At 45.0% G+C, this 24,998-nt stretch overlaps 1 protein-coding gene across 1 annotated transcript in view; it reads right to left on the bottom strand.

Moving 5' to 3' along the window:
* Window positions 1-24,998, bottom strand: part of stk25b (serine/threonine kinase 25b) — a 69,126-nt gene that overhangs the window by 6,508 nt on the left and 37,620 nt on the right. Inside the window, exons 3-10 of the mRNA XM_067995597.1 lie at window positions 23,711-23,767; window positions 21,603-21,711; window positions 19,937-20,094; window positions 17,064-17,249; window positions 14,307-14,452; window positions 11,650-11,761; window positions 8,292-8,363; window positions 6,909-7,045 (exon numbers count right to left, since the gene is read on the bottom strand). Coding sequence (XP_067851698.1) covers window positions 6,909-7,045; window positions 8,292-8,363; window positions 11,650-11,761; window positions 14,307-14,452; window positions 17,064-17,249; window positions 19,937-20,094; window positions 21,603-21,711; window positions 23,711-23,767 — 977 coding nt within the window. The remainder of the gene's footprint in view (window positions 1-6,908; window positions 7,046-8,291; window positions 8,364-11,649; window positions 11,762-14,306; window positions 14,453-17,063; window positions 17,250-19,936; window positions 20,095-21,602; window positions 21,712-23,710; window positions 23,768-24,998) is intronic.

Raw genomic sequence — 24,998 nt, 5'->3', positions numbered from 1 at the left:
GTTTTCTGTTCTGTAGCCAGCTTGCTATTCATTCTGCTGCCTGTCCCCTGACTCCACATGCTCTGACTTTAGTCATGAGTCTACGAAGCACTACTTTATCAAAGGCCTTTTGAAAATCCGAATATATTACTTCTACTGCGTTACCCTAGTCTACCCTTTCCCCTGCTTTATCAAAGAATTCAAGAAGGTTGGTCAAGCATGACCTTCCCTTTTGAAATATGTACTGACTATTTATTATATTTTCGGTTTCTAGATGCTTTTCTATTACATCTTTGAGTAAGGATTCCATTATATTTCCTACCACCGAATAAGGATTCCATTATCAGTGCGTAAAGCTTCTGACATTGCTTTGGCAGTAGTAGAGGCGGGTACAATTTTGTCTTTTAAAAAGCATTTGGGCAGTTACATGGGTAAGATGGGTATAGAGGGATATGGGCCAAGTGCAGGCAATTGGGACTAGCTTAGTGGTATAAACTGGGCGACATGGACATGTTGGGCCAAAGGGCCTGTTTCCATGTTGTAAACTTCTATGATTCTATGCGCCAACTGCACTACTGTTGTGGGCAGTGTACGAGACTGAGGACATCCTGGCTTTGGAGAGGGTACGGTACAGGGCAACTAAACCGATACCAGGGATTAGGCACCTGAGCTATGAGCAGAGGCCAAGGAAACTGGGAGTATTTAAACTGGAGAAAAGGCATTTTACAGGAGATTAACAGATTTTCAGGATTCTAAAGGGGTACAGCTAAACTCAACCCTATATCCAACCAGATGGCACAGATTAAAACTCAGAAGAGGGAAGGTGAACTGATAATTTAGATTTAATTGCTTTATGTAAAGAATGGAACAGATTGGCCAGAGAGATGAACAGTCAGAAAATTCAAGAGTGAGCTGGACAGATTTTTTTTAGCAGAAGGGTAAAGGTCCACTTTGTATAGTTTGAGCTTTGGGATGGGCCAAATGGACTGCAATGGCCCTTTCCAGTCTCAACATTCTCATGTTCCTGTGCCTTAAGGATGTTTCACCATAGACAAAGACTGTGCAACACGGTCAACAGAAACCAAAAATCGCGATTTATTAGTTTGAGACGGTTTTTCTATCGAGTGAGAGCAGAGATGCTGTGCACCATGTTTTGTGTGATTTCAGATCCTGTGTGTTGCTATCTAACACTTTAATATTAAGTAATTTATCCTTTTAAATGTAAGATCCTTTCTTTCCACCATACAAGTTTTGTGCATATAATAATTTCCTTTTGTATCGCCCCCTTTTCTGATTTCCAGCACTCTCCTCTGTGACCCCCATCTCCATGGTGTGACTCTGCTGATTCTGCATGTGTGCGCTCCTCTCCCGACACTGTTCCCTCTCTTTCCTGTGTGCTCCTTCTCCATGGTGCGACTCTGATTCCCCATGTGCGCGCTCCTCTCCCTACTCTGTCTCCTCCCTGGATTTCTTGTGTGCACCCCTCTCCTCATGTTCGCCCCCCAGTTTCCCCAAGTGGGAGATATGTACAGCAAGAGATAGAGAGCCAAAGAGGGAGGATGTGAGGGAGACAAAGAGAAAGGACAGGAGTTATACAGAGATACAGTGAGCATGGCACACAGCTAGCAGGAATGAGCATTAGGAGCGGAGCTACAGGTGGGAGCGGACCTGGGAGAGAGCGCAGGACTCGGAGCACTACTAAAGGCCCAGGCTCAAAGGCCTACCTACACTTGGAGTGGAGCTACAGGCTTCATCCCAGCAGAGAGGCAATCGGTGAAAAAACAAGGAGTGTCGTCACAGGACAGCAGGTAGGTGATTGGCTGGTGAGTATTAGTTTTTTTTTCTCTGAGTTAGGGAATTGGGTAAAATTGAATTAAAAGTTAGAAGCATAAAACTACTGGTAGCTCATTAAAATTAAAAACTTAAACTACTTAACTAGAGTAACAAAACCAAAAATAACCGTATTTAAGGCTTAATTTGTTTTTGCTTGGTTTAAGTTAATCTAATAAATTAAGGCATGGTAGGGCAGGTCAGACCCGTGGAACGCACGACCTGTGCCATGTGGGAACTCCAGGACGCTTCCTGTGTTTTTTAAAAATTCGTTCATGGGATGTGGGCGTCGCTGGCGAGGCCGGCATTTATTGCCCATCCCTAATTGCCCTTGAGAAGGTGGTGGTGAGCCGCCTTCTTGAACCCCACTGCAGTCCGTGTGGTGAAGGTTCTCCTACAGTGCTGTTAGGAAGGGAGTTCCAGGATTTTGACCCAGCGACGACGAAGGAACGGTGATATATTTCCAAGTCGGGATGGTGTGTGACTTGGAGGGGAACGTGCAGGTGGTGTTGTTCCCATGTGCCTGCTGCTCTTGTCCTTCTAGGTGGTAGAGGTCGCGGGTTTGGGAGGAGCTGTCGAAGAAGCCTTGTGACTTGCTGCAGTGCATCCTGTGGATGGTACACACTGCAGCCACTGTGCGCCGGTGGTGAAGGGAGTGAATGTTTAGGGTGGTGGATGGGGTGCCAATCAAGCGGGCTGCTTTATCTTGGATGGTGTCGAGCTTCTTGAGTGTTGTTGGAGCTGCACTCATCCAAGCAAGTGGAGAGTATTCCATCACACTCCTGACTTGTGCCTTGTAGATGGTGGGAAGGCTTTGGGGAGTCAGGAGGTGAGTCACTCGCCACAGAATACCCAGCCTCTGACCTGCTCTTATAGATACAGTATCTATATGGCTGGTCCAGTTAAGTTTCTGGTCAATGGTGACCCCCAGGATGTTGATGGTGGGGGATTCGGCGATGGTAATGCCGTTGAATGTCAAGGGGAGGTGGTTAGACTCTCTCTTTTTGGAGATGGTCATTGCCTGGCACTTATGAGCCCAAGCCTGGATGTTGTCCAGGTCTTGCTGCATGTGGGCTCGAACTGCTTCATTATTTGAGGGGTTGCGAATGGAACTGAACGCTATGCAATCATCAGCGTACATCTCCATTTCTGACCTTATGATGGAGGGAAGGTCATTGATGAAGCAGCTGAAGATGGTTGGGCCTGGGACACTGCCCTGAGGAACTCCTGCAGCAATGTCCTGGGGCTGAGATGATTGGCCTCCAACAACCACTACCGTTTTCCTCTGTGCTAGGTACGACTCCAGCCACTGGAGAGTTTTCCCCGATTCCCATTGACTTCAATTTTACTAGGGCTCCTTGGTACCACACTCAGTCAAATGCTGCCTTGATGTCAAGGGCAGTCACTCTCACCTCACCTCTGGAATTCAGTTCTTTTGTCCATGTTTGGACCAAGGTTGTAATGAGGTCTGGAGCAGAGTGGTCCTGGCGGAACCCAAACTGAGCATCGGTGAGCAGGTTATTAGTGAATAAGTGCCGCTTGATAGCACTGTCAACGACACCTTCCATCACTTTGCTGATGATTGGGAGTAGACTGATGGGGCGTTAATTGGCCGGATTGGATTTGACCTGCTTTTTGTGGGCAGGACATACCAGGGCAATTTTCAACATTGTCGGGTGGATGCCAATGTTGCATCTGTACTGGAACAGCTTGGCTGGAGGTGCAGCTAGTTCTGGAGCACAAGTCTTCAGCACTACAGCCGGGATGTTGTCGGGGCCTATAGCCTTTGCTGTATCCAGTGCACTCAGCCGTTTCTTGCTATCACGTGGAGTGAATTGAATTGTCTGAAGACTGGCTTCTGTGATGGTGGGGATATCGGGAGGAGGCCGAGATGGATCATCCACTCGGCACTTCTGGCTGAAGATGGTTGCAAACGCTTCAGACTTGTCTTTTGCACTCACGTGCTGGACTCCGCCATCATTGAGGATGGGGATGTTTGCAGAGCCACCATTCACAACTGGATGTGGCAGGACTGCAGAGCTTTGATCTGATCCGTTGGTTGTGGAATCGCTTAGCTCTGTCTATAGCATGTTGCTTCCGCTGTTTAGCATGCATGTAAGTCCTGAGTCGTAGCTTCACCAGGTTGGCACCTCATTTTTAGGTACGCCTGCCGCTGCTCCTGGCATGCTCTTCTACACTCCTCATTGAACCAGGGTTGATCCCCTAGCTTGTTGGTAATGGTAGAGTGAGGAATATGCCGAGCCATGAGGTTACAGATTGTGCTGGAATATAATTCTGCTGCTGCTGATGGCCCACAGCGCCTCATGGATGCCCAGTTTTGAGCTGCTAGATCTGTTCTGAATCTATCCCATTTAGCACGGTGGTAGTGCCACATAACACGTTGGATGGTGTCCTCAGTGCGAAGACGGGACTTCGTCTCCTCAAGGACTGTGCGGTGGTCACTCCTACCAATACTGTCATGGACAGATGCATTTGTGACAGGTAGATTGGTGAGGACGAGGTCAAGTAAGTTTTTCCCTCGTGTCGGTTCTCTCACCACCTGCCGCAGGCCCAGTCTGGCAGCTATGTCCTTCAGGACTCGGCCAGCTCGGTCAATAGTGGTGTTACTGAGCCACTCTTTGTGATGGACATTGAAGTCCCTCACCCAGAGTACATTCTGTGCCCTTGCTACCCTCAGTGCTTCCTCCAAGTGGTGTTCAACATGGAGGAGGTCTGATTCATCAGCTGAGGGAGGACGGTAGGTGGTAATCAGCAGGAGGTTTCCTTGCCCATGTTTGACCTGATGCCATGAGATTTTATGGGGTCCAGAGTCAATGTTGAGGACTCCCAGGGCCACTCCCTCCTGACTGTATATCACTGTACCGCCATCTCTGGTGGGTCTGTCCTGCTGGTGGGACAGGACATACCCAGGGATGGTGATGGAAGAGTCTGGGACGTTGGCTAAAAGGTATGATTCTGTGAGTATGGCTATGTCGGGTTGTTGCTTGACTAGTCTGTGGGACAGCTCTCCCAATTTTGGCACAAGTCCCCAGATGTTAGTGAGGAGGACTGTTCAGTTAAACACAGAACCCATTGAAGGTTTCACTTCTCTATTTCCATTTCTACTGCACCTCAATTCAAAACAGTTGCCTAGCTTAAGTTTGTTTTAAAAAGTAAATATGATAAACTTCACATTGTACTACATCTATCAATAATAATGCAAATATAATGAAGGCTCTGTTCAGATCCACATAGTGGCCAGAGTTTTGAGCAATAGGTTCAACAGGAAAAGCTGAGATCAGAACTATTTTTCTCAAAGTAGAATCAAAGTGACTGGTTGAAATCCTTTCTTTAAATGGATGCCTGGCACATCATACGGTCATAGGAACAGGAATAAGCCATTTAGCCCTTCGAGCCTGTTCGCCATTAATAAGATCATGGCTGGTGTGACCCATCTCCATATTTGTTACAGAAATCACCCAAAGGCACTTCTTACTTAGCCAGATCTTGCCCAAAGGTAAGGCTCCCTGTTTCACTGCACTTCTTCCACTGAGGGAAGAGGAGACTTCCATTTCCGGGATGACTTATCCATTGCAGAGGGAAAAGTTGGGAGGTCCCAGAGTATACTTACTAATGAAGACAATATACAAATTGAAATGGCACACTATGTTCAGCACATCCTCCTTTCATCTCTGGGGCCAACTTCAAACCACACCAACAAAGAATGAACAAACTTGCATTTATATAGCCCCTTTCACACCCTCATGATATCCCAAAACACTTCAAAATCAATGAATTACCTTTGAAGAGCTTTCACTGTTATGTAAAGAAACATGGCAGCCAATGTGTGCGCTCCAAGATCCCACAAACAGCAAGTGAGATGAATGGCCAGTTAATCTGTTTTAGTGGCCATGGCCAGTTCATCAAGAGAACTCCCCTGCTCTTTGAATATTGCCATGGGATCTTTTACATCCACCTGAGCAGGTATACAGTGCCCTGGTTTAGTGTCGCATAAGAAAGACGGTACCTCAGGCAACGTAGCACTCCCTCAGTAGTGCACTAGCCTAGATTATGTGTTCAAGTCCATAATAAGCTTGAACCCACAATGTTCTAACCCAAGAGCTGAGAGTGCCACCAACTGAGCCAAGCCGACATTTAGGATGGAAGTCTTCTCTGACAGCTGTAAGGTCCTGCATGGATGAGCCTGGACGTCGTCAATCTGCCTCCTGTATTTACACCCGGCAGTTTCTAAAATGCAGATCCGAAACGGATGGAGGGGGAAAACTGATGGTGAGAAACTGCCCCTTTTCAGGCGTGTGTTCTGCGCATATTCCAGTTACAGCGTGACTCCATACTAGAGGCTAACTGGGAACTTGCTAATAGAGGGACGGAAAACTTATTGAATAGTGAACAGTTTTTCTTAATGTAACATCAAACGGTTTTTACACTCTGTGTCTAACGGCTCTCTAATAGTGAATTTGCAGTCTGTAATACTGGAACACTGAAAGAATCAGACTGATGCCGAATTAAAATTATACAGATCACGCCATACTTTGTTTGAAAATGCATTTGGAAAGTTTAATGGACTAACGTTACTTCCTCAGGTACAAATCAGCTCTGTATAATCCCAACACAGCAAAACACTCCAGCTCACAAAGGTCATGAGGATTCTGTAACACTGCATGAAACTCCCTTAATCTTGTGAATATATAAAATTCTAACAGGACTAGACAGACTAGATGCAGGGAGGATGTTCCCGATGGATGGGGAATCCATAACCAGGGGTCACAGTCTCAGGATACATTTAGAACAGAGATGAGGAGAAATTTCTTCACTTAAGAGGGTGGTGAACCTGTGGAATTCTCTACCACAGAAGGCAGTGGAGGCCAAGTCATTAAATATATTCAAGGAGATAGATATATTTCTTAATGCTAAAGGGATCAAGGCATATGGGGAAAAAGCAGGAACAGGATACTGAGTTAGACGATCAGCCGTGATCATTTTGAATGGTGGAGCAGGCCTGAATGGCCTACTCTTGCTCCTATTTTTTATGATTCTATGATTCGTGCACGTGGCTTTCTTTCCGTTTTTTCACTCACCTTCGTACCCGCTCCACCATGTGTGCTACCAGTTTATCTGAAATGCCCGGACAGGACTCCTCTGCCAGGTTAAACGCATTCTCCAGCTCTTCAATGGCGCCTAGATTCCCACCGTTGACTTTGTGCTTCTCTTGTAGCTTCACCAAAACAAAACAAAAAAATAATTGTGGAACCTCAAGCCACTGCCAGAAGACGAAAGAGCAGGCAATCTACAACCGAGCACCCTGTGGGAGATGGAGCAGGATTTCCACTCATCTCCATCCACCAACAAGGATCAGAACCCGACTGATGGAGAATCAGGGCAGGGGATAACCTCCCTGTTATCGCTCTGAGGCATAGCATGTCAGTACAAAAACCTGCTGTGCCAAGAGGCTGCCTTGTCAAACTAGTTACTGATAAAAGCTGCATTACAATTGAAGTCTTTAACTAACTAGCATCATACAACAATATTAATGGCATGTAAAAAAAATCCAAACTGAGAGAAGTTAGAAGCTAGATCAGAGAAAATACTTTTATTTCTTCCATCCCACTTTCTTCTCTCGAATGAGAACAGAAAATGCAAGAAATAACTGGCAAGTCTGTCCACATCCGAAGAAAAGGCAGGCTCATGTTTCGCCTCTCGATAGAAGTGCCCTCCCCTCAGGTGCAGCGTTTGCTCCCGCACACATTAGTTTCTTTCTGGTACCTCACCCAACGTCCAGTCTCCATTTGCAAATATGCTCAGTGAAAGAGGTCAGCCATCCCAGCACAAACCAGGGTCAGGTGTTGGCCTCCTGGTCTGTGCGGCTCAGTGCCTTCTGTGCAGTGTATTTATTCGCAGGTTTTCGGGGAGGCAGAGAGCATTCTTTAAATGTACTGAAAGTGCAATAAATGGAGTCGGGCTGGCATGGTGTGTTACACACTGACCTTTCTCCTCTGGGATCTGGGTACAGAGGGGAACAGCGGGGATGTTGCTGGTTAGAGCACTGCTCTTTTACTTATGCAGCTGGGGCATGAGTGCAGTCCACACTGACGGGATGAATGCATGCTCTCTCTATGCTGACTGTGGAGTAATATGAGTTCACAGCACTGTGTCATGTATTCAAGACTCACACAGGGGACAAGCTGCTTTTTGATCAGTTATGCTCACTCTAGTACTCCTGCTTGGTTCCCATAGCATATGTACATCGGAGGTGGGGGTGAAGCATGGACTTAGTGACGTCAGCAAGGATACACACCCAACCAACTCATTTCCTTATACTTAGTTTCTGCTGATATTAATTAATGGGGAAAGAATTTCTTGTGTTTAATACTTCTAAAGCCAGTTAGTGTTAGCAATTCAGCTGATATATACAAGTAGGCACACACAGAAGCACATTCGGTCACATACAGTGGCTGCGTTACCTCTCTGAACATGGGGTTGACCAGGGTCGTCAAGCACTTTGACTTTGGCTGTCGCTTCATGGGCTCCAAGGGCTTCATTAAAACAAAATACAAAAGAATAGTGAGCAAATTGATGGGCAGTATCCCTCACCTCTCTTTCTCTCTATTACAGCCACTGGTATCTAGTTAGTGGTCAGTGGCTCTCTGAACTTTCCTCTGATCTCCAAACATGCATCCTGCATGCTTGTCCCCTTTCCTCCATCCTCAATATTGATATAAAGTGTAATGGCACAATTTCTAACTCACTGTTTTGAAACTAATGGAATTCCTTACCTTGCTCTCTGTTCTCTTCTGCGTACAATCTACAGGCTTTTCAAACCCATGCTTGACATCACCTAACCACTACCTAGTCCTCTCAATTGTGTTCCGATACCTTGCTGGTCTGCACTACTTGCCTTGGTCCTTCACCCAGAATATGGTACAATTAACAGTGTGTCACTAGAGTGCTTTTATCCACATAAGAGGCCATCACATCTCCTGCAGCACCTCAAGAGAGCAGCTTAATGGTGACACATACTTAGCTATTTGTTTAAAAAAAACATTTTCTTCTCCCTTACCAATCTTCTCTCCTCCCTGAAGCACTGACTTCTTGTTAGGGCACCAAGTCCTTGAACTTGTCGCTTCCCAAATCCGTGCCTATCCTTCCTGCAACTCCATGTTTAAATTTCTCCAATCGGGTTTTCACTCCTGCCACAGCACTAAAATGGCTCTAGTTAAAGTCACAATTGACATCCTGTGTGACCGTGGTGCATTTTCACTCCTCTTCCTCTCTGCAGTTGAGATGTTTGACCACGCCATCCTCCTCTGTTGTCCAGCTCAGTGGGACTGCCCTCGCCTGGTTCTACTCTTACCTAACTAATCGTAACCAGAGCATCTCCAGCAATGGCTTCTCTTCCCGCCCCTGCACTGTTACCTCTGGAGTTCGCCAAGGGTCTAACCTCGTCTCCCTCCTCTTCCTCATCTACTTGGTGACACCATCTAATGACATGGGCCAGCTTCCATATGTACGCTGACAACACACAGCTCTACCTCTCCATCACTTCTCTCGACTCCTCCACTCTGTGCTGTCAGACTGCTTGTCCAACATCCAGTCTTGGATGAGCCGCAATTTTCTCCAGTTAAACATTGGTAAAACAGAAGCCATCACCTTTGGCCCCCAGCACAAACTCCGTTCCCTCGCCACTGATTCCATTCCCCCTCTCCGGCCACTGTTTCAGGTTGAACCAGACTGTTTGCAATTATGGCATTTTATTCGACCCTGACCACGTATCCTCTCCATCACCAAGACCGCCTCTGTAACATCACCCACCTCCGCCGGTACCTCAGCCTCAGCTCATCTGCTGCTGAAAGTTTCATCCATGCCATTGTCAGCTCCAGACCTGATTATTACAATGCTCTCCTGGCCGGCCTCCTGTCCTCCACCCTCTATAAATTTCAGCACATGCAAAATTCTGCTGTCTGTAACCTACCCTGCACCAAGTTCCACACACCCATGTCCTTGCTAACCTGCATTGGCTCCTGGATACTCCTCATGCTTCCAATTTAAAATTCTCATACTCAAGTTTAAATCCCTTCATTGCCTTACCCCTCCCTATTTCTGTAACCTCCCCCAGTCCTACAACTCCCCTCCAACCCCCCCACAGAATTCGCCATTCCTCAGACTCTCACCTCTTGTGCATTCTCCCTTCCCTTTAGTCCACAGTTGGCGGCTGTGCCTTCAGGCGTCTAAACCCCTCCATCTCCCTCTCCTCCTTCAAGACCCTCTTTAAAACCCACACCATTGACCAAACTTTGGGTCAACCCTCCCAATACCTCCTTCTTTGCCTCAGCATCCATTTTAGTCCAATCATGCCTCTGTGACATTTGGCCTTGGGGCGTTTTGCTACATTAAAATTTCTACAAGTCACATCAGTTTGTAAGTAAGGTGCCTATGACCAACGGGCATTAAAAATTACAGGTGTGAAGATGGAACTTTTATGAAAATCTTCACAGTAACTGTTGCAAAAATATGGTCATGAAAAGGTGACTCATCCAACCTGATCATCAAGTAGAACAGGTTGCTCTCTTTCATATTTCCAGATCGCAGTACATATTGGGATAGATTTTAGTCTTCAGCACCTGGGTGCAAAGCATGGCCCGAGTATAGTGCAGGGAGGAAAGTGAGGCAGGAGGGATTGCACTCCCGTAATGAAGACAGCCCAATTTTTCTTTCTGTGCTTCGTCCCATTACAGCAATGGAAGTACAGGGATATTACAAAGAAGATTACAGCACACCCATTACATTCTACCCCACAAGTCCTAATATAAAAAACATAAGAAATAGGAGGAGTAGGCCATATGGCCCCTCGAGCCTGCTCCACCATTCAATAAGATCATGGCTGATCTTCGACCTCAACTCCTCTTTCCAACCCAATCCCCATATCCCTTGATTCCCTTAGATTCCAAAAATCCATCGATCTCAGCCTTGAATACACTCAACGACTGAGCAGCCACAGCCCTTTGGAGTAGAGAATTCCAAAGATTCACAACCCTCTGAGTGAAGAAATTCCTCCTCATCTCAGTGTTAAATGGCCAACCCCTTATCCTGAGACTATGCCGCCTAGTTCTAGACTCTCCAGCCAGGGGTATCAGCCTCTCAGCATCTATCCTGTCAAACCCCCTTATAATCTTATATGTTTCAATGAGATCACCTCTCATTCTTCTAAATTCCAGAGAGCATAGGCCCATTCTAGTCAATCTCTCCTCATAGGACAATTCTCTCATCCCAGGGAAGCAATCTAGTGAACCTTCGTTGTACCGCCTCTAAGGCAAGTATATCCTTCATTAGGTAAGGAGACCAAAACTGTACACAGTACTCCAGGTGTGGTCTCACTAAGGCCCTATACAATTGTAGCAAGACTTCCTTACTCTTGTACTCCAACCCCCTTGCAATAAAGGCCAACATACCATTTGCCTTCCCAATTGCTTGCTGTTCCTGCATGTTAACTTTCTGTGTTTCATGTATGAGGACACCCAAATCTCTCTGAACACTAACAGGTAATAGTTTTTCACCATTTAAAAAATATTCTGTTTTTCTATTCTTCCCATCAAAGTGAATAACCCCACTTCCCCACATTATACTCCACCTGCCACCTACTTGCCCAATCACTTAACCCGTCTATATCCCTTTGCAAACTCTGTGCCCTCCTCACAGCTTACTTTCCCACTCAGCTTTGTATCGTCATAACAAAGAGTGCATTACCACTGGAAAATGCCTGGACTGCTTATTGAAACAATACCAGTGAAAGGGTGCTGCAAGTAGACAAGTGTACAAACTCACCTTCTGAGAACTCTGTACAGGCATTCCATTCTGAAGCTTGCTTAAGGTGCTGGGACGTACAGTGGGGAAAGTCCAAACTGGGCACTGATCCCGTTCATCTGCATCAGCTTCCCTGAAAACAGATAGTGGGTCCCTGTGAATATGCCAGACATCGAACCTACACTTCACCTACATCGATTAGTTTCATTATTTCTGGTCATTCGCACTCCTCTACTTTTCCCCCTAAAGAAAGCTGCTTTGGCTCTGAACCAACACCCTGGCATCTAACAGTGTTCCTTGGCTCACCAAGGTGCCACTTCACACCAAAGGCATTTACCGACAGGATGGCACTCATGGGGACTCAAAGTTAGAGGTCAAGTCACCATATCTGAATCATAAACACCAACAAGCTCCCAGGTTCAATCCCAGGTCCACGCCAAGTTAGCTGATCTCAGATGAAGCAGTGGTAGAGGCTGTACAATTGGCCACAGAACCCTGCAGTTAGAGAAGGAGAATCATAAATCGTTGCATGCTTGAGCGCTGTTTAGTCGCTGGTTGTGCGATTATGTCACCACTGGGTGAAGACGATACGAGACTTGGATGCCATGCCCTCCATGGACTCATTGTCCATGCTTATGCAGAAAGAATAGCTTCCTGGGCACTGAAACGGTCCTTTGGTAAGGAAGGCAACACCTTTTGGAGAGAGGGTGAAGGTTATGGGGGGGGGGGGGGGAGAAAGAGGAGTATTGAAGCAAAAAGAAAAAAGAATGTACTCACTGCAGTAATGCCAGCACTAGAATGAACATCAACCTACTAGAGTGAGAACAGTAAATGTGACAACTTCCCAGCAGCACAGCTGGCCCTTGCCCAACATACTTTTCCTTGCCTAACATACTCTCAGTTTTCTTCCCCCCTCTATCCCAAAGCCAGTGTTTGGTCCCATGGGCGTTCATCACCTTCCAGGACCTTTCCCAAGTGGGCATTCTTCATGTGAAAGACTTGACAGTGTGTCAACAAGCTATTCAACCTGTGGTGGGGGATGGGGGTAAAAGCATCACGGGTCAAGTACAATCCTGTCCTTATTCAGCTACCACACACACCTGCTTTCCAGCAGGTATCTCTGCATTAGTCAGGTCAAGAGTGAGAGTTCATTTTATTTTAAAAGCACCCTCGATAAGGCTTAGTTGTGACCAATTGTCACCCAGCTGAGATCAATTAACTCAGCAGAGTGGGAATCTAAGTTGGGACATTTCTGGCTCAATACCACAAACTTGGTGCTGCCTTTACCTACTGAACCATCAGGACAGCCAGAGAGCCGACTCTAGTGCTCATTCACACTCATCCCATTCTCTTTTCACATGCAGAAAATAACTTACCTGGATGGGGACCTGTGTATATATAAAGGAAAAACGTTAGCCTCTGGAATGCTGCAGGTGTATCGTACAGTCATGGGCTGTTAAAAAAATAAACCCAGACATTGCCAGCTTGAGGACGATGTAAGGCAAAGATTGGTACAGACTAACCGGTACTCTGCCTTGAGTGGGGAATGAGTCTGTGACAGATCAATAGGGGAAAAAAATGGAAACTCAGAAAGAGTCCTTTCTTAAAAAGAATGAAAATTTGAGTGGTCTGGATGAACAGCCTGATTGTGAGATCTGAGGGCTTGTCCGACGGCACAATTAGCTCAGCACTCAGTCTGCCACCAGGAGATGCAAGGTTTACTCCTTGCAGTGGCAGAAAGCAAGTACTCCAACTACACTGCCCTGCCACCATCAGCAAATGGGTCTCGATGTTCTCTCCCTTAGGCACAAGCATTTTGAAACAGTCATGACTTGGTCCAGTAGTCCCAAAACTTAACAAAAATTCAGCCAGTACAATTCGAGTGGGGTGGTCCTGTATTCAGTCTAACCTGAAAGTGATGCAGCTGTTCAGGAATACCATATCATTTCAAGGTGCATTTTGTTTTGCTTTGCTTTATTTCCCCTTTCTGGTCACGTTCCATTATCTGGAGAGTTATATTTAATGTAATTCAGTAATCAGCTCCTTTTGTTTCAGAGTGTTGGTTTAGAATTTTTAAAAACATATATAATTCTTCCCTCAGCACATGCAAGGTAGTAAGAGGATAGCATTGTGAGTAGAGCGAAAAAGTTAAGTTGGGGGAGTAACCAGTACAGTATCTGTTGCCCTTAGTTATAATGAGGATCTGCACTGGGCTGTTATCGTTACTCAAATCATAGCTCTATACAGGTCTACACTGGGACAGTGCTACAATAAAGGAACACTCACCCATATAGGACCTGAACTGATGCGGGTATTACCGCGTGTTTATAAGGGTAAGGATAAGCATGTTGCAGACTGCAACACAGTTTGCACTTTGAGACTTATATAATTCTTTCCTCGGCAAATATATGTTTTTAAAATTCTAATCCAACACTCTGAAAACAAAAGGAGATGATTACAGAATTGCATAAAATATAACTCTCCAGATAATGGAACGTGACCAGAAAGGGGAATTAAAGCAAAGCAAAATGCACCTTGAAATGATACAGTACTCCTGAACAGCTACAGCACCTTCAGGTTAGACTGAATACAGGACCGCCCACTCGAATTGTACTGTATCCTGACCAGTGAGAGCGATACTGCCCCCCCCTCCCCCTCTCGGAACCAGGCATACTTACAGGTCGGAGTCTTCGGAGCTGGACTCCTCGCCGTGACCCTCGGACTTCCAGCGCTTGTAGCGGTCGATCAGCTCCGTTAGGTAGGAGGTTTTCTTTGTATAGCGTTGGATGTACTTGTGTTTCAGAAGCTCCTTTGCTGTTGGTCTCTAGGATTTGAAGAAACAGAAGCTGCAGCAAAAATTTACAGACCCATGGGATCTTTTTACCTTCCCCAATATGACTTCCAATATTCTCTCTCCACCCTGATTACTGTTTTATTGTTTCTCACTTTCAATTCACAAGTTTTTCAATCTTCCTCAGTTTCCATTATTCAGGACATATTTGGTTTTCTTTTCTACTTACTCCCAACTTAATTTTTTCACTCTGCTTGTAATGCTATCCTCTTACAACAACGACAACTTTCATTTATATAGTGCCTTTAACGTAGTAAAACGTCCCATGGAGCTTCACAGGAGCGATTATCAAACAAAGTTTGACACCAAGCCACATAAGGAGATATTAGGACAGGTGACCAAAAGCTTGGTCAATGAGGTAGGTGTTAAGGAGCGTCTTAAGAACGTAAGAAATAGGAGCAGAAGTAGGCCATTCGGCCCGTCGAGCCTGCTCCGCCATTCAATAAGATCATGGCTGATCTTCAACCTCAAATCCACTTTTCCATCCTATCTCCATATCCCTTGATTCCCTTAGCGTCCAAAAATCTATCGATCTCAGTTTTGAATATACTCAACGACTGAGTCTCCACAGCCCTCTGGGGTAGAGAATTCTAAAGATTCACAACTCTGAGTGAAAATTTTTTTCCTCATCTCAATCCTAAATGGCCAACCTCTTATCTTGAGACTATGACCTCTAGTTGTAGACTTCCCAGCCAGGGGAAGTTAACTGAGGGATAAATATCGGCCAGGACACCCGGGAGAACTCCCCCGCTCCTCAAACAGTCCAGACAACATCCACACTCCCCTATCCAACTTGCTGGTAACCTCCTCAAAAAATTCAACTGGATGAGTCATAAATCCACGCTGACTCACTCTGACTATCTCAATGAGGAGGAAGGGAACAATCACATCTTACTTTCCCTGCAATTCTCTCATCACCCCTCCACAAAAAAAACAAGATTGCACTGGGCAGGCAGAAGCACATTTCCAGTCGGAAAGACATCTTGGGTTTGAAATTAATATGTGAAAAAAGCGCCTTCACTGCCACAGAGGATGAGAGGGGGTTAAGGCGGTTTGTGTGGCATTTGAAATGGGCAACAGAAAAAATTAGACCAAACCTCGCTCATCCTCCCAATCTTAAAGGAGGAAAGAGAGGTAGCGAGGCGGAGTGGTTTATGGAGGGAATTCCAGATCTCAGGGCCTAGGCAGCTGAAGGTGCTTCACTAATGGTGAAGCGATTAAAATCGGGGATGTGCAAGAGCCAAGAATTGGAGGAGCGCAGAGATCTCGGAGGGTTGTACGGCTAAAGGAGGTTACAGAGATAGGGAGGGGCGAAGCCATGAAGGGATTTGAAAACAAGGATGAGAATTTTAAAATCGAGGCGTTCCTGGACCTGTTTTGCCTGTTTGACATCCAATTGCTCGCCTGAAGGCCTAATATATAAAGACACTGCTTGGTGTGATATCAAGCTATGCAGACAAGCAGGACCCAGGTCAAAATAGCTAGTGCACTGTAGTGTTCCTGTGCTGAGAGGGCAAGGTCACAAACAGATTCCTACTCCTCATTGCTATCCAGTAACTCCTTTTGGAAAGGACATGTGCATGGGTACCGGGTGAGAGTAGGACTGGGCTCAGCTGTGATACTCTCCTTGAAAGGCATTGGAGGGCTGCCAGTACTTGTGCAACCAAACCCTAGCAATTGTCAGGAGAGAAAGGGAGAAAAAGGAACATAAAAATAACCTTCCAAGACTAAGTGAATTCCCATTGTAATGAATGGACCTTTGAACTATTGACCCTCCCCGATTTTCCTAATACAATCCACATCCCCTTTAAGAAACATTATTCATTTAACAAACTGGTTCCTCTACATTTCATGCAAAAACTTCCAATGGAATGCCCTTCTTTATATGCACAATCTCCACACCACTGCAGATCAAAGACCCCCCTTTCATCATTCCCTCAACTTTAAGGTAACAACGCTGTGGCTGTTCAGGCCTTTATTTAAGCCCTTTGTTTGATACCTCCCTGTGTCAGCCTCAGCTCAGTGGTAGTACTTTTGCCTCTAAGTCAGAAGGTTGTGGGTGCAAGCCCCACTCATCCATACATCTAGGCTGACAATTCAGTGTATGGTTGGAGCATTGCACTTTTGGATTCACCGTCTTTTGGATAAGATGTTAACCCGAGTTTGCTTGAGCCCTGTCTTCCCTCTCAGGTGGATGTAAAGGTTCTCACAGCACTATTCGAAGAACAACAGACAATTTCTCCCAGCGTCCCTGCCAACATTTATCCATCCATGACCACCACTAAAAACTGGTCATTTAACTCACTGTTTATAGGACCTTGCTGTGCATATTTTGGCTGTCACATTTCCCTACAAGAGTGACTACATTTCAAAATAATTTCACTGGTTGTGAAGCACTTTGGAATGTTTTGAGGACATGAAAGGTGCTGTATAAATACAAATTCTTTATTTCTCTCTTTCTCCACAACTCACCACAAGCATGACCAGTGGATACACATGTCTGCAAGTGAAGTGACAGCAACAGCTTCATTGAAATTTTGTTTCTTGCAAACCCCTTCCTTCAAAACAATGCCCTTCTACTTACGAATTTAGGATCCTTGTTGAGACAGGCCTCCACAAACTCTTTGAAGGGCTTGCTGTGGTTTCCTTCCAGAGTTGGTGGGTTGTTCTTAGGAATCAGGAAGAGAACTCGCATTGGATGCAACTCCGAATTAGGGGGCTCTCCCTTCGCTAATTCAATTGCAGTTATTCCAAGGGACCAGATATCAGCCTGAAAATAAACAAGTCAGAGAATGAGAAACCATATCCTAAATACAAACAATAAGTTTTCAATATCAGTCCTGCATTTGCCTCCAACTCATAAGATACAATGCAAATCTGAGGTTAGCAGAATGGCACTAGTTACTCCCATTGCGTTTCATACATCTTGGGGAATTTTTTAAAAACTTATCAAGGTGACAGCATTGGAGGGGCTGGGTAGCATCTCACTGCAAATTCACTTTTTTTGAGAATTTGCATATAATAAATATATGAATATTGACATTTTAAAAACTGGTACTGTCTCAGCTTTTAAAATGATACCAGGCTGCGGAAGTCTTGCAGGATCAGAAATGTAAGACCTCCCAATGATGCGGAATTTTAAAATCTACTGACCGTATTCCTTGGCACTCTGGCTTGCTGTTGCTTGCAGCCACTAAATCTTCCATGGGTGTAGATTTGTCAGGTGTCAAACCCAAAGCCACACACTGATTCTCAGCATACACTGCTGCTTTTAGACTAAGCTCAGAGCAAAGAAGCACTGCTGATTGCAGAGAATGCTCTTTCTCTTACCTACTTGTTGCCATTGAATGAATCTAAGCCCTGGGCTAGAAGCACTGCTGACTGCAAGCCTGAGCCCACGATGTGGGCGCCCACTTCGTCCTCCTGATGTCTTTGCTCTTTCCTTTCTCCTTATTTACAAGAGAGAGAATGATCAGACTCTAGTTAATTGGGGGGGGGGGCGGGGGAGGGGAGGAAAGAGAAGAGAGGGGGAAGGCAGCGGGTTGGCTCGTGTTCTAGTATTTTGATCAGTTTTAGCTGCTCCCATGATGTGTGTGGAGAGAAGCCATCTTGAGACTCTTGTCACTTACTGGTAGCTTTGCTTATGTTAATCAAGCCTACAACCAACTGAAAAATAGGTAGAATGAAAAAACTTTTATAGAGATTCAGTTAAAACCATTATCTAACTTGCCAGGTAGATGAATAACACAGACACAGGGATTGAGAAATACTACGGAGACACAAGAGAAAAAGAGAACCACAGATGCACACATGGGCAGGGAAAGGAGGGGATGGGGAGAGAAAGAGATACACGCATGAACAGAGATTGCGTTTTTGGTCAATGATAGATGTGACGAGGCTGTACACAAATGCAGGTTACAGAATATGATAAAATAATTTTGCTTCAGAACATTAGGATTTTGCTCCAGCTGAGCTGGATTAAAACCCATGTCCCAGAGGTGAAAGGTCAGAGATCTAGTGAGCTATTCTCATTTTCCAGGAGGTCAGAAGCTTTCAATGCGTTCACTCATCTCTGCTTAAAACAGTCTCTTTTCAGTAGATTGACTGATTTTTTGAAGGGGTAATTGCAGAACCAGCAAAATCAGGGTTACTTATTAATAGCAAACTGGAGTTGCAAATAACAAAAAACAAATGAACAAAATAGAGAATGGAGTTTGGATAAACTTGTTAGTTAGAAAGTTGGTCTTACCAGAGTAAATTATTATTTAGTGTGGATAAATGCAGTGATGAGATCGGGGAAGGGATTCAAATAGCAGAAATATGAGTTAAGCAGTGATAGTTTACAGGACACAATGCAAGAGATGAGTCTGGGGGTACAGGTGGATAAACTGCTGAAACTATTAGCAAATTATGCAGGAACAGTAAAGAGCCCAAAGATGACCATGGGGTGTATCATCAGAGGGGTAGAACATACACTTCTGTGAAACGCCTTGGAACTTTTTCTTAGTTTAAAGGAGCTATATAAATGGTAGTAATCCTGAGTTTGTGGAGACAATTAGTTTGCCTCCCACCTGTGGCATTGTACAATTCCGGTCAGTGAACTACAGAGGGTATAGTGAAGGGTGACTAATTTGTTGCTTGTGATTAGGCACCTGGACTACAAGGAGAGGCTATGGGAACTGGGAACTGAAGTATTCAGTATCAGAATGGGAACAGACAAACTCTACAAGGGGGCATCACTTAAGTTCAGAAGGAAATGTGAATAGTTTAGATTTAATTACATTACACAGAAGGTGGTGGATGTGTGGAGTAGACTGCTCCCAGGGCAGGAGCAGACAGGGTCTGATAGTGTTAGTACATACAAGGGGTTGCTAAATGGATATTTGGTGAGGGAAGTGATTGAAGGGTATTAAATTGAAATGGTGCACTTTTTTGTACTTTGGAACTGACCTGATGGACTATATTGCCTTTCCTAAATACACAAACTTTGCAGGTTTCTCTCTTTTCCAGTTTCATGTGACTGTGCCAATCCAGGTAAAACCACTAAAGGATATCAGGTAGAACTCGTCTCCAGACCATAAGGTTGTGGGTTCAAGTCTCAGAATGGATGCACTCATATGAATCCCTTTCGCCGCTCTCCCTCCTCCCCACCACCATCTCAGCCGGGTGAGTTCATTCACCCAGGCCCCTAAACAGAGCATTACATGAAAGCACTATAGAGTGGGGTTAGGAAGGCTGAGGAATGGGAACTGACACTGTTCAAATGCTATTCCTGGAATCAGACATCTGTCAGTGACAGACATTAGTTCTGTTTACAGCCCAATCTGTGTTCTTCATTCCACACATGCTGCAGGTGAGTGTTGGGTTGCATGTGAGCAGCAATGGGAGAAAACCTGGAGGAAGATACAGAACTCAAATCTGCAGAGACCAAACGTAGGCATAAAGTTGCTCACTCACTTTGAAGTCGTAGGCAGACTGCTTGATGACTTCTGGTGCCATCCAGAAGGGCGTCCCCACAAAAGTGTTTCTCTTTATCTGTGTATCTGTTAGTTGGCCGGCAACCCCAAAGTCTGCAAGCTTCACGTCGCCTTGTTCTGAGAGTAATACATTAGCAGCTGTGGAGAGATGACAAAATGAATGATTAAAACCAACTGGTCTCTACTGCAGCTACCTTATCACTGCATCAGTTAATGGATGAAAATGAGAGCGTGCGCCAGTCTGGATGTAGGCTTAGAACCAAGCGTGAACCAAGAGAAGGATCTTAAACAGGGTATAAATAGCTGAAAAGTGGGTGGGGGAGGAAAGGAATGAAGAATTTTAGGCTTTTAAAACAGATGAGTTTTATCTGAATATATTTATCCAGATTTATATCCAGGAAGTCAAAGAAAACAAGAATCACAAAATAAAATCCAAAAATAAACACTCAAATCTGTTCAGTGACCATTTCTTTTTCTGTTCCTGTCTCAGTTAAAATCCATGCATGTAAGGATAAGTGTCTGTAAAATATATTCACCATGCCTTACAAAAAAGAACTTATACAAAAAGTGAATTTTTGTGCTCCTTGAATTGAAGATTCTCAGTGCTGGGGAAAGACAGATTACTTTACTGCTTTGTAAGGTTTTCATCATGCTTCAAATGATAGGCATCTTTCAGAGGTTAAAAATAAATTGGTGCTATTGTGCAGCTCCGGGGGCTTAAACAAGGCAGGGGCAGGAGGTTGTATGTCTTCACTCAGCATGATGTCACGATGCACATTTTAATGAGTTTGTCCAAAATTAATGAAGCTTGGCCAAGTTCCAACCATGTGTGAAGGATGCATGAATGAAGAATGGAGCATTTTCCACTTTTTATCCCATTGTCAAATACTTTCGGGCCAGGTTTAGCACAGGTTAAGTGCAGCGTGACGTTCCCCCTACATTGCTTAGCCAAGCACTCCAAGCTCTGGGTGACTCCTCCACTCATGCTGGGCACGTCGCTCACTCATTTAGTCCATGCGTATTATTTCTCGCTTTTTAAAAAAAGTCAGGGCATGCAGCAAGATGGTAGCTAATACACGTTAGGTCAGAGTTGGGTATGAAAGTCAGGTGGGGAGAGGCTGGAAGTGGAAATGGGAGGCAGCAAAGTCGGCCCGCCACAGCAACAGGATCTCTCACGTTCCCTCGTCTCTTCCCAACTCCCTTCTGCATAGGATCTATCCCCTCTCTTGGCTCAGTTGGTCGCCACTATCTCCTCGGAGTTAGGTGGTTTAGGTTCAACTCCACTTCAGGACTTGAACACATAATCTAGGCTGACGTGCCAGTGCAGTACTGAAGGAGTGCTGCATCCCCAGGGGTGTGATGTTAAACCAACACCATGTCACTTTGAGATGTGATAAAGCACTATATAAATACAAGTCTTCCTTTCCCAATCCTTTCATCAGAAAAAGTTCCCGATAGTGCAAACTCCCTTCTTTCAGAAGGATCCTGATGTTGACGCTCACTCTTTCCTCCTCCTCCCCCTCTTCGAAGCAGTAATTTGGAAATCGAAGCATGAAAGCTTTAATTATCCAAAAACAAAAGTGCTGTTGCCCTACTTACAGCAGAACATCATGGCTGGACAATCCCATCCCTCGTAGTGCTCTTACCTTTAATGTCTCTATGAATTTTCCGTTCCGAGTGCAGATAGTCTAAACCTTTAAGGATTTCCCGTAGGATTGTTGCAATGTAAGTCTCCTCCAGAGGGCCTGGTTTCAGCTGCAAAGAGCAGAACCGTGCATTAACAACAGAGAGCTCTTGTGATGGGTCAGGAAGCTTATCCAGTGAGTAACTGAGCTATATTGACCAGAAAGATCTTGGGTCCAATTGCCAGCCTGTATTGAGTTAGCTGATCTCAACTGGCCCTGGGTTACAGAGGGCAAGAACCAGCCAAGGTACCTTGGTCATTTCATAACTACTGGCCAATATCCCAGCTGCAAGTGCACGTGTAGGTAGGGACGCCATGGGAAGACAGGATCAGGTTTGTGTTGCTCCACTGGTCAGATACCATTAAGAGACATCGTCAACGTTCAAGCATGAATAAGGGCCACTTGCAAGAGGCAGCAGAGGACGAATACTGCCCGTGGGACAGCATCTCGGCAAATAGTGAATGTTTTTCCAGGGAGAGGAGAAAATTGCCAAGTAAAAGGCTCAAGAAAATAAAGGGGCAGGAAGTAGCTCGGGAAGATTATTTTGAGATTACATTTCTCTCTCCCCAAGGCTGCTCGGATGGTCTTCATCAGAGGGGAGCCAGTGGCGTAAGCAAACTGTTTTTCAGCTATTCAAATTTTCTCTGTCAATTATCTCTTCCCCTGCTGAATGCACTGACTTCTCTCTGAAGTATAATTCCACAGGGGTCAGGTGTCCTCCGGTACCTCGCCCAAGTAGCCACTCGTTAAGTGTAAGCTTTGACAGCGCAGCCATTCTAATCCCACTGCCCGGGCACAGATCGGCCAACTCGGCAAACACCAGGTATTGAACCTGGGACACTCCTGGTCTGTATGGCTCAGCTACTAAGCAAGCCCACTAAACAATTGAGAAAGCAAACTTTTAAACAGCGAGCATGATTTATGGGGGGTGGGTGGGCGGTGAGGGGGCGAGAGATGTTGAGATTGCAAATGCAGTTGTGGTGAAAACTGCCAAAGAACATACCGTGCTCATGCACAGCAAATTCAAAGATCACCCAGCAACTGCTCAAATCCATTGCTACAAGGTTGTGAAGCATGATTAATTACTTCCTAACCAAGCACAAGATAGCTGTAAGATGAAGAATTGACCACGTAAACTTTATTTTGTGAGACTAGGGACCTAGGACTTGCATAGTTCAGGTAAAGTTGACCAAGTCTGGAGTATTGGCCTTGACTTTGATAGGCATAAGAATGGGAAGGGTTCCTACATCAGGCTCTCCACTAACCAGCAGTTAAATTTTAATCAGAAGTGTGAACTGCCGGTACAAAATAACCAGTGGTATAACAACCAGTATGCAACCCACTCACTGGCAATGTAAATGGGTTCATGACTCCAATTGTAAACCGTGCTCGTGCTCAGAGGAGATAATGACCATAGCACCAGCCGGTAACTTCTTCAATGGTCAGGCAGACTGGGGACGACACAGTGCCTACACTTCACACGCATTCCGGATTAAAACTAAAGTGTTGGTGAGCGGACAAGGGAGGGGCAGAGACCAGCAAAATAACGTTTGCGATAAGCAAAATTTTGCTCAACTACATCAATTTGCAAAATAGCAAAAATGTTTTTACTGCAAAAATAACCTGTTTTACAGTAGTTTGTGAATTTGGCCTGTGGAAAGAGAACGTATAGCAAGGCACATGTAGCTATTCATTTCAAAGGGGAAATCAGAGTTTGAAAATCAGCTGGGACCAAGATTCAAGCGCACATATTCTAATTTAGGGTCTGACACTATAGCACTGAAGTTAATGAACGCCCAAGACTGGGATTCAAATGTACATCATCTAGTTGAGAGCTGAGTGCTCCAGTAATGCAGTTACCGGGCTAACCTGAAACTAGGCTTCAAACATCCACCTCCTTATGCAATTCCAATATTCCAGTGGCATCATTTTAAAGCCACCCTGAAACTGGGATTGAAGCTCACATCTGCAGTTTATAGTTTAGTGTCCTAATGTTATGCTTTTGGCTTCCTGAGTTAGGACATATTCAAACAAAGTAAAACTGTATCACGGTCAAAAATAGTACTCACCAAGTCTAGCGCTGAGCCTCCACCTAGGTATTCCATGATTATCCACAATTTTGTGCCCTGCAGATTGAACAACATTACTGCGATTAGAAGCAAGGAGCCCTTTACATAACTCACTCAGGAAACTCCCCAAAATGCAAATGGCAGAAACAGGCAACTGGTCCTCAATACAGCTCAAAGTCCAAACCCCGTTAAGCCCCGTACCCACTACTGAGCTAGTAATCATAGCCCTGAGTTCAAGTACAAGTCAACTATTGTTTTGCTAAGGATGTGAACTCCCAGGCACCAGTACACTTCAGTGACACCAAAACGTCCAGCACCATTGCCCTGAAATCTAGTCCTCTTCACAGACCTCAACTCCAAACTGATGACCTTCGAAGTGTGCAACAGTATTCTTAACTTTGTGATGGGAGTGTTGTGTAACAGGGGATAGAGAGTTAGTGAGAGCAAGGTGTTTCACCGAAATAATGAAAATACTGAGATGCTGATAATGAGGGTGGGTGTATGTTTTTGAAAGTATGCAAGACGCTTCCTTGGAACCGCAACTGAGACTGAATGATTTGAGAAGATGCCCCTGTTGCTTCATTGTTTCTTTCTAATGAGTATTAAATGTTTTAAAAAAAATAGCAGGTCTCCCATGCCATTGCTCATGGCGAGTCAGAGGATACAGCAGTGTATAAGGACAGAAGCTTTACACCATGCAATACTTAAATCTGATCTCCTGTGGCATTGCTCAGACAAAAAAAGTTACCATCATCTTCCTTCTCCCACAGGACAAACTTGCTGTATCACAAATTGATGTTGCCATGCAAAATTTTGTTTATCACTAAAGTTAATTTTTAGTCTGCCTTTCCCCACCTCTTAGTGGGAGTCCAAATGCTTCTTTTCCATTCTAATTCTTCATGTCATGTTCTCTGTTGCTGTTTTTCACTTTCTCTCTCTCTCTCTCTGTATGGCTTATGAACACTTTTTCATTGTAATGTCTGTATTATTCTGAGCAGCTCTTTTCCTCATTGCTTCAGTCTCACTCATTCTGAAATCTCTCCTCCGCCCTCTCTCTATATGTTTCCAGTGCTTCTTTGCATTTCTTACACATGTTCCTCACTTTTAATGCTTAAGGTATGCAACAAGATCAGAGGCAAGATGTACGGGGTTGGGGTGAGGGAGGGAAAGAGGCAGGCACCTGGAAAGAGTCAGGGGGTGGGATGAATCAGCTGAAGGAGAGGGTGGAGGTTTGGAGGGCTCAGAAGATGGGCGTCTGAGAAAACTCTGTTGCTGGGGCCTGGACAAT

This window comes from Heptranchias perlo, chromosome 13, assembly GCF_035084215.1.
Source record: "Heptranchias perlo isolate sHepPer1 chromosome 13, sHepPer1.hap1, whole genome shotgun sequence".
NCBI classification, from domain to species: Eukaryota; Metazoa; Chordata; class Chondrichthyes; order Hexanchiformes; family Hexanchidae; genus Heptranchias; species Heptranchias perlo.
This window is presented reverse-complemented; position numbering and strand designations above follow the sequence as displayed.